Genomic DNA, 10,425 nt, shown 5'->3' with positions numbered 1-10,425 from the left:
TATGTTCGCTGACCTGTGCCAGGTCAAAGTCAGGCCATGGTTTCAGAGAAGGCAATTTCTAGGGAATCCTTCAATCTGATCCAACAAAGGAGTGTTAGATGAAACCATACATCTCTGAGATGCTTTCTTAGGCAACACAACAGTTGAATGAGTAAATTACATTGACCTAAGGTCAGGTATGAAGATCATACTAAGGTCAAAACCAATCTGTTTTGTTACCCTCAGGCTTGCTGTATGGGATAGTTTCTGGTGCTCATTTTGAACTTATTGATAGCAGGAACTGCTTTATACATCTTTCATGAACTTATTAGAGGTCAGAATAGGTCATTAACCTAAAATGACCCAGGTCAACATTTTGTTTTGGGAACATACTGCCTAGTTTGATCATTGTTACCTAGTACAATGCAAAACTCAAAGCAATCCCAAATGATTTTGGTCACCTTGACCTTCAAAAGGTCAAACAAGGTCACTGACATGGAATGAGCATGTGACCTTTTGCTTAGAAATGGTTACCTAGGCTCTGGGGGCAATTTAGAGACCAACCTGGAGCCTGGCCTTGTTTGACCTTTTTTGACCCAAAGGTCATAACCTAGGAACCTGAAACTTTTACCTAAGTAAGTTTGCATGCAGGTCAACATACCCTGTGAATTTGGTGCCCCTAGCTCTCTTAGTTTCCAAGATCTCATGGGTCAAATTGACCCCCACCCGAGCGAAGGGTATCCAGCCGGCCACCCAGGCACATTTTAAATCTAATATGTTTGCACCTATCATTGTAACACATTATAAAAACTTACCCACAAGTAAAACAAGACAATCAATTGCACACTCCTAATACCTAAGCAACATTGATTATAAGCGCATGGGCTGAAGGGTGCAAGACTGCAAAAAAACACGTTACAAAGATCATGTACATGTATGGTATAGAAAACAGCAGCAACAACAGTTTTAGCTGGGTGCAAAATAATCCCAGAAGTTGGATCACCCTAAAACCCCTATCATCCTCAACAACAGTTTAGGACAGCAATTTCAGTGCATGCATGCCATGAACAAAAAATGTGGGCACTTAGGAGGTGGGCAGCTATGACAATTTTAGTGCATGAAGAGCCAATAGTTTTAAGTAACTTTATGGATGTAGTGTTATTTCACAAATATTTAAAAAAACATTTTACAAGACAATGATTGGGAAATTCAGCACATGCTAATGAATAATGCATTGTCAACATTGCACAGTGGTGCAAATTCCTGTGCATGTATATCAGAAATATTAAGACCCACATTTCAGTGCAAGATACAAATGAATTTCAGCACAGAGCTCACTTTTTACCACATTGCACTTCCTGCTTGCATTCCTGCACAGACAAGTCAAGACTAAAATTCTGACACAAAGTTATTTCATGACAAATTGTGTAAAAATTCAGCATAAGTTGGCCTGGCCTGCATTTGACAAACACAAGATAAAACTTCAGCACACGGATGCCGCGTCAGGGGCCAGGCAATCATGCAGGCAGTCTTCGTCTGGAGGGCTAGCATGGACCTCCTGTGGGCTAGAATTCTGCCCGACGTCTTCTACAAACCCTATTTCAATACATTCTAACGATACCAATACAACTCATGGCCACAGCTAGCAGCATCTACGTCCACGTCCAAAATAAGACGCTTTACCTTTAGGCTCCAATGTTTCCATCATACTTGTCGGGGTGCAAATACGTTTATCCTTCTGCTGTACGCTGCAAGACATCGGACATAAGAATTCGTGCAGGGTGACAAACGGACGACCTCCCTCCAGTCCAAATACAAACAAAAACGCCGCCTGGCTCAACCGCCCATTCGCGGTTCATTCAATCCTGGCGCAGGCGGCCTTGGCGCAGTGTCACAGCTGGCGTGTGGAGCTGTTCGGTGTACGCTGCCAAACCTTGCTAGCCAGAAAGGGAACAACCCAGGAGACCTACGCCCAGGAGACCTACGCTCATTGGACTTGCGCCCAGGAAACTCACACTCACTGAACCTACTCACTGGACCTACTCCCAGAAAACATGCGCTTACTACGCCTATGCTCGGGAGACTCACGCTCACTGGACGTACGCCCAGGAAACCTACGCTCATTCGGTCTAGCCCATGAGGCGTACACTCACTGGACCTACGTTCAAAGACCTCACCCATGCGTAAGTGTAGAAGCCCGTTGGGTGCTATCAAATGCTGAAATTGGTCCTTAACTTGCCCCACTGATAAATACACAGTGATCTGGAAAAGTTACTTACTCCTCAAAGCTACTCTTTTCCTCGCCATGCGCGCACAAGTAACTGGCACTGACATCCATTGCGGGGCAGGCGCTGTTTCGTGGCGGCACAAGAGGCCTGTCATGTTACATCAGCCACAGCATGCCGGCACCGCTGGTGCGTCATCGCGTGACGTAGGAAAAAATGCTGGCTTATCATTGGTGCTGATAACATTTGGCAGCACACATCGAATAACTTGTAAGCCAGCTTTCTATTCAACGATCACGAAACCAAGTTAAATATTATGAGAATAGTACATTTCACCAGAATAAGGCAATACCACGAAAATGAAAATTGATTTCTGATAAATTACCGTGCCGATTTTAATATTAACACCAGTGTTTTGATAAATTTTGCGACCATAATGTTATTCTGCCGACCAGGCTGCTTGATTGATCGCTTATCACTGAGATAATCTGTAAATCCTTAGATGAAGCATTGGTTTGCTACACATTACCTCACTTTGAAACCAGACTCCTGATGCCTCGAAATTATGCTGTTATTCGTACTTACTATTACTTTTCTTTGCTTTCCTTTGAGACGTCTCGGTCAAGCATTGACAGACGATGAATTATCAGCTTCACCAAAATGGCCGAAACAAAATGACTTTGAACTTTGACCTCTAATCCAGCTAGTCTCAACAAATTTTCAGGGCGGGAGAATTGGGGCTGGGAAGTGAGAATGCACATGGCTACTCTATCGCAATTAATATTTCTTTGAAGGCTTAAACCGATGTCAGGGCGCCGCAAAAATCCCGTTTTTACCAACTGTGGAATTATTTTGCAATAAGGAATATAAATCGCAACACGATGTAAGGATTCCGCTACAGCCTGACTGGCGTCGCTTAACCGAAGGCTGGAAGTTGGTACGAGAGGGTACGTTAAAGTCGGAATGGTAATATTTTGGAGCACAAGAATGACGACATCCAACAGCTGAACATTGACTCGGAAAGGCGTACGTGTCGCGAAGATAAGAGACGGAGTTGCTGCGTTTGATTGGGTTGTGTTCCTAGGTGACTGTCTTGGAGCTGGGTCTTGATACGCAGCCGTCGAAGTCGTGGAAGTGAGCTGGTGTCTATTCAAGAAAACAAGTGGGAAGGTCGGAACAGAAGCAAACGAAAATGAATCCGGATCGTTTCATCAAGGGCCTGTCCGGGCATCTGTAAGTACGCACCTGCCCAGGGAATGACGTGAAACAGGTGCCTGGTTGATCTCAGCGTCAAAGATATTTGGCAGTTATATTTATCACCACCTCAGGGCAGTTAAAGACAAAACTTTATGAAAGCTGATCAAAACAGTCTACATGGGAAGTTATGAAGTAATTATTTGCATGGTTTGTGAAACCATGGTGTTGGGGCACACAATCCTCGGAAAGGCGTCCGTGTAACGACGTTTCTAGCATACGCTAGAAACGTATGCTGCATCATTTGAGGCATATTTTGTTCACTTAACCTGTACCTAAACTTGATTTTACATCAGATATGGTCATTTTGTATTATTTTATTAGTTTGTATATCTGAGAACATTTTGTGAGACACTTAATAGTCCAATTCAATAATCTCAGCCCTATATTTTGATAGGCTGCCTGCCCTGTTCAGTTTTGCCCCAGCTAAAGCTTGTTCAATTCTGCCATGGTTTGCAGCCTGCCCAGTTGTGTGGTTTTCTGTGACCACCTGGTTACAACCATGGATGGATAAGGAAACTTATGCATTTAGATTATGTAATATTAATAGTTAATTAGAATATTTATGAACATTAGATACTGGAGTGTTGTGGTGATGCATCTTGCAGGCAACATGAGCTCCAAAGAACATTTAAAGTTATGTGCAACTTAAGTTATTCATGGGGTTTTCGTACCCTTCAACATCTTTGTATCACATCAGTAATGGCTGCATTGTTGCAGTGACAGCATTTGGTCACTGGTAATTGGTTATATTTAGTTTCAATAACAATAGTCCATCATATACCCCAGCCATTTCTAAGAAAGACAGATATGATAAGGTAAGTTTGATCATTCCCAGTCCAGCTCAGTTCTAAAGCACAGAAACATAATGACCAAACCAAACCACTACAGATGCATTTAGCTGGCTGGCTCGTGGTGCTGTATGTGGGTGGTGTTGATGATTGTTGGTATCAACAAAGACATATTGTTCATGTGTTCTTGGTGTTCTTGGATTAGATATTGCACTTAGCCATGTGTGTTGCATGAACCCTGACCCTTCCCATCTGATGGTGGAATTCTAGTCTGATGGTAGAATTTGGTGGCAAAAGTTTAACATGCTGCAATGCTCTGCATGGTCTGTTCTGCTCTGGCATCATGTTTCACAATATTTGCTATGGAAAGCATCTATACATCATCCTGTGTGTTCTCTTTTTTGGCCAATGCCAGAATATCATCTTCAGTGTGACTGAGCAGCATGCCTTCAGCCAATTTGTGGTGACTGGGTTAAGTTGAGATGACATGTCTACACTTTATTTTTATCTTGGTTTCCTGCTATTTCATGCTTGTGTGCATGGTCCTTCATGGCTAAGCCCACTGTCAGGGTACAATTGTTTCCCTAAGTTTTTACAGTGAATCAGCTTGTTTTTCACTGTGAGGGATGTACATACTTTTCCTATGGCCACAAAAAGCTTACTCTTAATATCTATTTTGCACATACAAGTGACATTTGGATCTTTCCCACTTTGGATGACTTGGTTCCAGCTGTAGTGTGTCATTGCTGCCCATTTCTCCTATTTTCTCCTGGTGCAATGTTGCTGTTTTTGTTGATGCTGTCAAACTAGCTTTTCATCCTGTTGCAATATGGGTGTAACACAAAATCAGCATGCAGTGTTCAGTGTTTCTGCGACATTCTGTCCATTTCCTCCACGTCTGTTGCTGCTTCATATGGCACATCTCATCCTGCAGGGAGCCGTCAGTGCGCACGCACCTGAAGAACGTCTACTCGGCGGTGTCGGTGTCGACGCTGGTGGCGGGCGCCGGCGCGACGGTGCACCTCTACACGGGCCTGCTGTCGGGCGGCCTGCTGTCGACGCTCGCCGCCCTCGGCTTCATGGCAGCGCTCATGTTCACGCCTGACGACGGCAAGAACACCGGCAGGCGGCTGGGCCTGCTGGCCGGCTTCGCCTTCTGCTCAGGTGGGTGGCCCGCGGCGTCGAGCAGGCCTCTAAGCGGTGTCTCATTAGCGAGGAGTAAGCCTGAGGATATACACCCGGACCAAATCCAGCCTGGAATTGGTAGTCATCTGCATGTATTTGGAGCATTTGCCCCATATTGTGTGAACATACCAGCTGTAGGATTTACATGCTGATGCATGTGGAGATTGGAAGGTGCTATTGTACCGACTATTGCATGCTGATGGCCGTCCTGTTGTATGAAATCAAAATAATTCAGTTAAGGTCTTGTAGCACCAGTCAATCCCCCCAGGCGCGACAAATACTAGTGACCCAAGGAGTACCGATCTACGTTCTAGTTCGAATCCCTCGGGTTGGACTTAGATCAGGGATGGAGAGTCCGAGAGAGATGCTGTTGAGGTTGGCAGGACATCTCCATAATTCTCACTTGTATTCTTCCATAAATCAAATCAAACCTAAAACTCTTAAGCATGTGGGTATGGTGTATTGTGGACCCTGGAATGCCTGTAATGCTGAGTGAGGTCTGGGCTGTTTCAGGTACAAAAGGGTCCTGTGTGTATATATACATATATATGATGGTATATGTATGTGTAATGTATACATATAGATGTATATATATACACATACGCTATTCTCCTCCAGGGCATGGTAGCCTTAAAAAACTTATCCCATTCCAGTACAGACTTGATTATAACATCAAGTGCATCCGAAATACACAATGCATATTGCCGTAGACGTGAAGGTGAAACGTCCGGTGGGTGTGGAGCTGTGAAATACGGAGCAAACATCTGCGGTTTAATATACCTGCAAAAATGCAATTGTCTTACAGCTTTTCGCTTTTGAGTGGTGACAAATGTAGGTAATTGTAAGCCAATAAGTGGGCTTGTTTTCACTGTTGTCCGGCGACAGAGGCATGCACTGACATCCGTCAGCAATGCCACTGCAACGCTTCAGTAGAGAACCCAGGAAGGCGCAAAACCTTCCACCAGAGACCTTCTCCTTTTTTGCAAAGGTTTCCTTGGAAGATGGCGGCATGAACGTTTCATTATCTATTCTTGGTGAACCTTTGTCTTTTGTCTAAAAAATTTCCAGGCGCTTCAAAAAACACTTCCTGAGTAACAAATCGATTGCCTGCGTGAAATTTGCGATGCATATCATCGCTGCTATATGGCAGTGATGTGACATGCGGGCAGTTCATTTAAGGGCGTGACGCGGACATTCGATTCGCTGACATTAGAAGTCTGCCTGATTGCGCAACGTTCTTCCGACGAGGCACGCCCGAGGGCCGGGCTGCGCGCAGCTACATTAGAAGTCTGCTGATTGCGCAACGTTCTCCGACGAGGCACGCCCGAGGGCCGGGCTGCGCGCAGCTCCAGTGCTGCGGTACGGAGCGATAGTCGCCGGCTGCCGCTGGCATTCAGCGGGGAAGTCCCGCCGAGTCCGCGGTCACCGGCGGTCACGTGGCACTCTGTGACAAACGCGTGCCGCGCACAGCACGGATCTAGCGGGCTGGCAGGACGGCGGCGACTAGATGAGCCGCTTGAGCAGGGCAGTGGCGTTTGCATGACGGACGTGGGCTGGTGTGCGGTGCCGTCCGCACGCCGGCCGTGTTTTGCAGTTATGCCGAAGTGATGGACCGTCGTTTGAGACGAGTCGAGCTGGGCGCCCCTGCTGGACGACCCTCCGTCGTGCTGTGCTCGCGTGTCTGCGGCCGTTGTTTTGTTGGAATCGCCGTGCTCCCGTGGTCGGGGTGCCTGCCTTTGTCCCCGAGTCTGTTATCGGGACAGCTACCGAAACATCTGAGGCTCTGTCATGAGCTGTGCGATGGGTTCTGGCACTGATTGGTGCTCTTGTGCTGGGGCTGCCCAGTCCCGTGGCTTGTTTTATCCGTCGGGATTTGCAAGGCCGTCTGATCGGGCCATTTCCCGACGGAGCCCCGTCCCTCTATTTGATAAGCATGATATGTACTCGACCGAAATTTTAGCATAGGGCCAAGGACGAGGGAAGCGGCGTAGGCTCCCTAGTTGGGTTGAACATAACGGTTGCGCCTTATGTTCTGATCAGATAAGGGATGTCGGTTGGACGGTTGGACGACGTAGTACGGGTGAGATGGCGACAGGCGTGAAAGACATCAATGGTAATGACGTGGAACCAAAGGTAGTCACTTTGTTTGGAGATCCGCCCCTCCCGAAAGTTACGGGGGGGGGGGGGCAGCAGTTGGCTGTTATAGTGTTCTTGCTCTAATTGACATCGCATAGCTTGACAAATTAATGGCCAATAGTCTGGCCATATTTGGCCCATTCCGTAGATATTGGTCCTAGTGGACTAGGCTGGACGCCGCATTTGGTCTCCCGATGTAGTCTCAGCTTGTTGTACCGAAGACCGGCTCCGTAAAGGCGACATCGCACTCCCGCCGGTCTATAACTCGTACAGCCGTGGCCTCACAGGGCTGAGGCCGCGCAGTAACCCTTGTCATTGTTCGATTACATGGATGTATTGTAGTGCGGCGTGCGTCGGTATCCCTGACCTTCAATTACTCAGGCTGCTACGAGACGACCATGCCGTGATATTGGGTGATGCGTTGAAATTCGTCAGCTGCAGCTATCAGTTGCACTGGGGCTGCTTTTTTATGTGGCGGGAGCCCTTCTTCGCCACAAGCCATGTATAGCTAGCGATATAACCCTTTAGGCGGTCCTGTCCAATACGCGGCCACGCATCTGAAGAAGTATTGTACACGGGTTCCGACCAATGATCGATGAGGTTTCTGAACGGACTCATGGTTGTGAATTGGACGGTCGAATCTGGAGGAGAATTCCAGTCATCCACATATCTCTTGGGGTGAACCTCCTCTCTGACGGGCACTCGGGGCAGTAATCCTCGCGTATTTTGGAGCCGGAAGGCCCGCTGATCGTGGATCCGCCACATTGTACAACAGTCATTGTTGTATTTCCATCAAGATGGAGCCTCGCCTTATATAAAACTGTCTGGCCCGCAAATACTCGCTGAGCGCCCTCTGCGCTGACCGGTCTGGGCCTAGGCCACCTTCTACATATGTTCTCACCAGGCGCCCCCTGCGCCATGGGGCCTGGACCTAGGCCCCCTTCTGCAGATGTCCCCACCGAGCGCCCTCTGCGCCGACAGGTCTGGGCCTGGGCCCGCTTCTGCAGATGTCGCTTTACATCAACACGACTCTGATCCCGACGGCCTTCCTGATGACGAGCGCAGTGTTCGTCAGCTTCACGCTGGCCGCCCTGTACGCCCGCCGCGCCCAGTTCCTCTTCCTGGGCGGCATCCTTGGCTCCGGACTCTCCATGATGCTGATGCTCTCGCTGGCCAACCTCTTCTTCAAATCGCGGATGATTTTCCAGGTGAGCTTCTATGACGCCCGTCGTCGGTCACGTCTGATATGAGTTTGGCGGGACTTATGATGAATCGTACCTCGCAGTCAGTGGACAGGGTTTAATGGTTGTTCAGGGTGAGTACCGGTAATTTCTGGCCGTTGTTGTATCTTATATCTGAATGTCATCTGAAAACGGCATTTTGTTATGTGTCTTGCGCTGCGAATTACCAAAATTAATCGAAGTTTTGAGACTGGTGCTCCTCACGGTGTACCATGTGTGTGCGACAGCTGAGGGTTACGACATATCGCCGAAAAATGCGCTGCTCATCAGGTTGCTGAAGAAGTCGCCGCTGTGAAGACCAGGCGGTCCGTGCTCTCTGTGTTTGTCAACTGAGGTATATCTGACATCATTGTGATGTAATGCCATGACCGTGTGTAACGATTGGAGCCGTACGATTTCTGACATCGACACCCCGTGGCACACCGTTGTGTGCGGTTGCCGGAGCTGCCGGCGGCTGAGCTCGGCGGTGCGTGTGGCCGCTGGAGCTCTACGATCTCTGACATCGACACCCTGTGACACACTGTCGTGTGCGGCTGCTGCCGGGTCTGAGCGCTGCGCTGTGTGTGACAGCTGGCGCTGTGCGATCTCTGACATCGACACCCTGTGACGCGCTGTCGCGTGCGGCCGCTGGGGCTGCCGGGTCAGAGCGCGGCGCTGTGTGTGACAGCTGGAGCTGTGCGATCTCTGACATCGACACCTTGTGACGCACTGCCGCGTGCGGCCGCTGGGGCTGCCGGGTCTGAGCGCGGCGCTTTGTGTGGCAGCTGGAGCTGTACGGCGGCCTGCTGCTGTTCTGCGGCTTCATCCTGTACGACACCCAGCTGATCATCGAACGCCGCCGTCGCGGCGACAAGGACTACGTGTGGCACGCCCTCATGCTCTTCGTCGACCTCGTGGACGTGTTCCGCCACATCCTGGTCATCCTCATGCAGAAGGAGGTGAGAACCGACCAGCAGCGCTGTGGACGCGGGGCGTGTCAGACTTGCCCGGGCGCTTTTGCCAAGCGATGCTGGCTGTGTATGCACAGTTGTGCGCCTGGAAAGGCGGAAAAGCTGATACTTGACCAAAGAAAAGCCTCCTCTCCTTACAAGCCTGATGGCAATATTCAGCATTCAGCACCGATAAGCGTTCATTTAAGAGGCTCTTGCTGCGCATTTGCAACAACAGGAATATAGGAAACCATTTGTAAGGGCGTTTTCTTGTCCACTGCATTATTTCTGCTGTAGTTTATGCCCAATGGTTGCGAGTGGCTTCGCCACCATTTTTGACAGGTTCCACACGATTTAGACTCCTGACCGGGTGTCTTGTTGCCAGAATCGGAACAAGAAGAAGAACTGAGCGCCGTGCCGACGGCGCCGGCCTGACTGCCGCATATGCTGCACGTGCACGTGTGCGTGTTCTGCTCGGAGCACGGCCAGTCTCGCCGCATATATTAACGCCTCGAGCTTCTCCGTAATCGGCATATCGTTCGGACTTGTATCCGAGGGCAACTAATTTGCGATAATAATTCTGCGCGTGTGTGCAAAGCAAGCGAGGGAGGGGGGCATCCGTAATACCGGGCCGCGAGGTGGCGTCCGAAGGCGTGAGTGGGCTTCAGTTGTGGGGGGGGGGGGG

General features: G+C 49.0%; 1 protein-coding gene across 1 annotated transcript; it reads left to right on the top strand.

The window, feature by feature from the left end:
• Positions 1 to 2,949: 2,949 nt before the first annotated feature.
• On the top strand, positions 2,950 to 10,405 carry LOC119099382 (bax inhibitor 1). The gene is made up of 5 exons (XM_037222519.1): positions 2,950 to 3,437; positions 5,184 to 5,413; positions 8,552 to 8,778; positions 9,576 to 9,749; positions 10,126 to 10,405. The coding sequence occupies exons 1-5, from the start codon at positions 3,397 to 3,399 to the stop codon at positions 10,147 to 10,149; spliced, it is 696 nt and encodes a 231-aa protein (XP_037078414.1). The 5' UTR covers positions 2,950 to 3,396; the 3' UTR covers positions 10,150 to 10,405.
• The last annotated feature ends 20 nt before the right edge of the window (positions 10,406 to 10,425 follow it).

The sequence above is a fragment of the Pollicipes pollicipes genome, unplaced genomic scaffold, assembly GCF_011947565.3.
Source record: "Pollicipes pollicipes isolate AB1234 unplaced genomic scaffold, Ppol_2.1 Scaffold_4740;HRSCAF=5597_pilon_pilon_pilon, whole genome shotgun sequence".
NCBI classification, from domain to species: Eukaryota; Metazoa; Arthropoda; class Thecostraca; order Pollicipedomorpha; family Pollicipedidae; genus Pollicipes; species Pollicipes pollicipes.
The sequence above is the reverse complement of the archived record's forward strand: the minus strand, read 5'-3'. Positions and strand labels throughout refer to the sequence as shown.

Bases quoted from the DNA above. Each gene is read 5' to 3' on its own strand.
- LOC119099382 (XM_037222519.1), top strand. From the start codon at position 3,397: ATGAATCCGGATCGTTTCATCAAGGGCCTGTCCGGGCATCT. The intron at 3,438-5,183 runs GTAAGTACGCAC...CTCATCCTGCAG, and splicing joins AAGGGCCTGTCCGGGCATCT to GGAGCCGTCAGTGCGCACGC. The intron at 5,414-8,551 runs GTGGGTGGCCCG...CTGCGCCGACAG, and splicing joins CGGCTTCGCCTTCTGCTCAG to GTCTGGGCCTGGGCCCGCTT.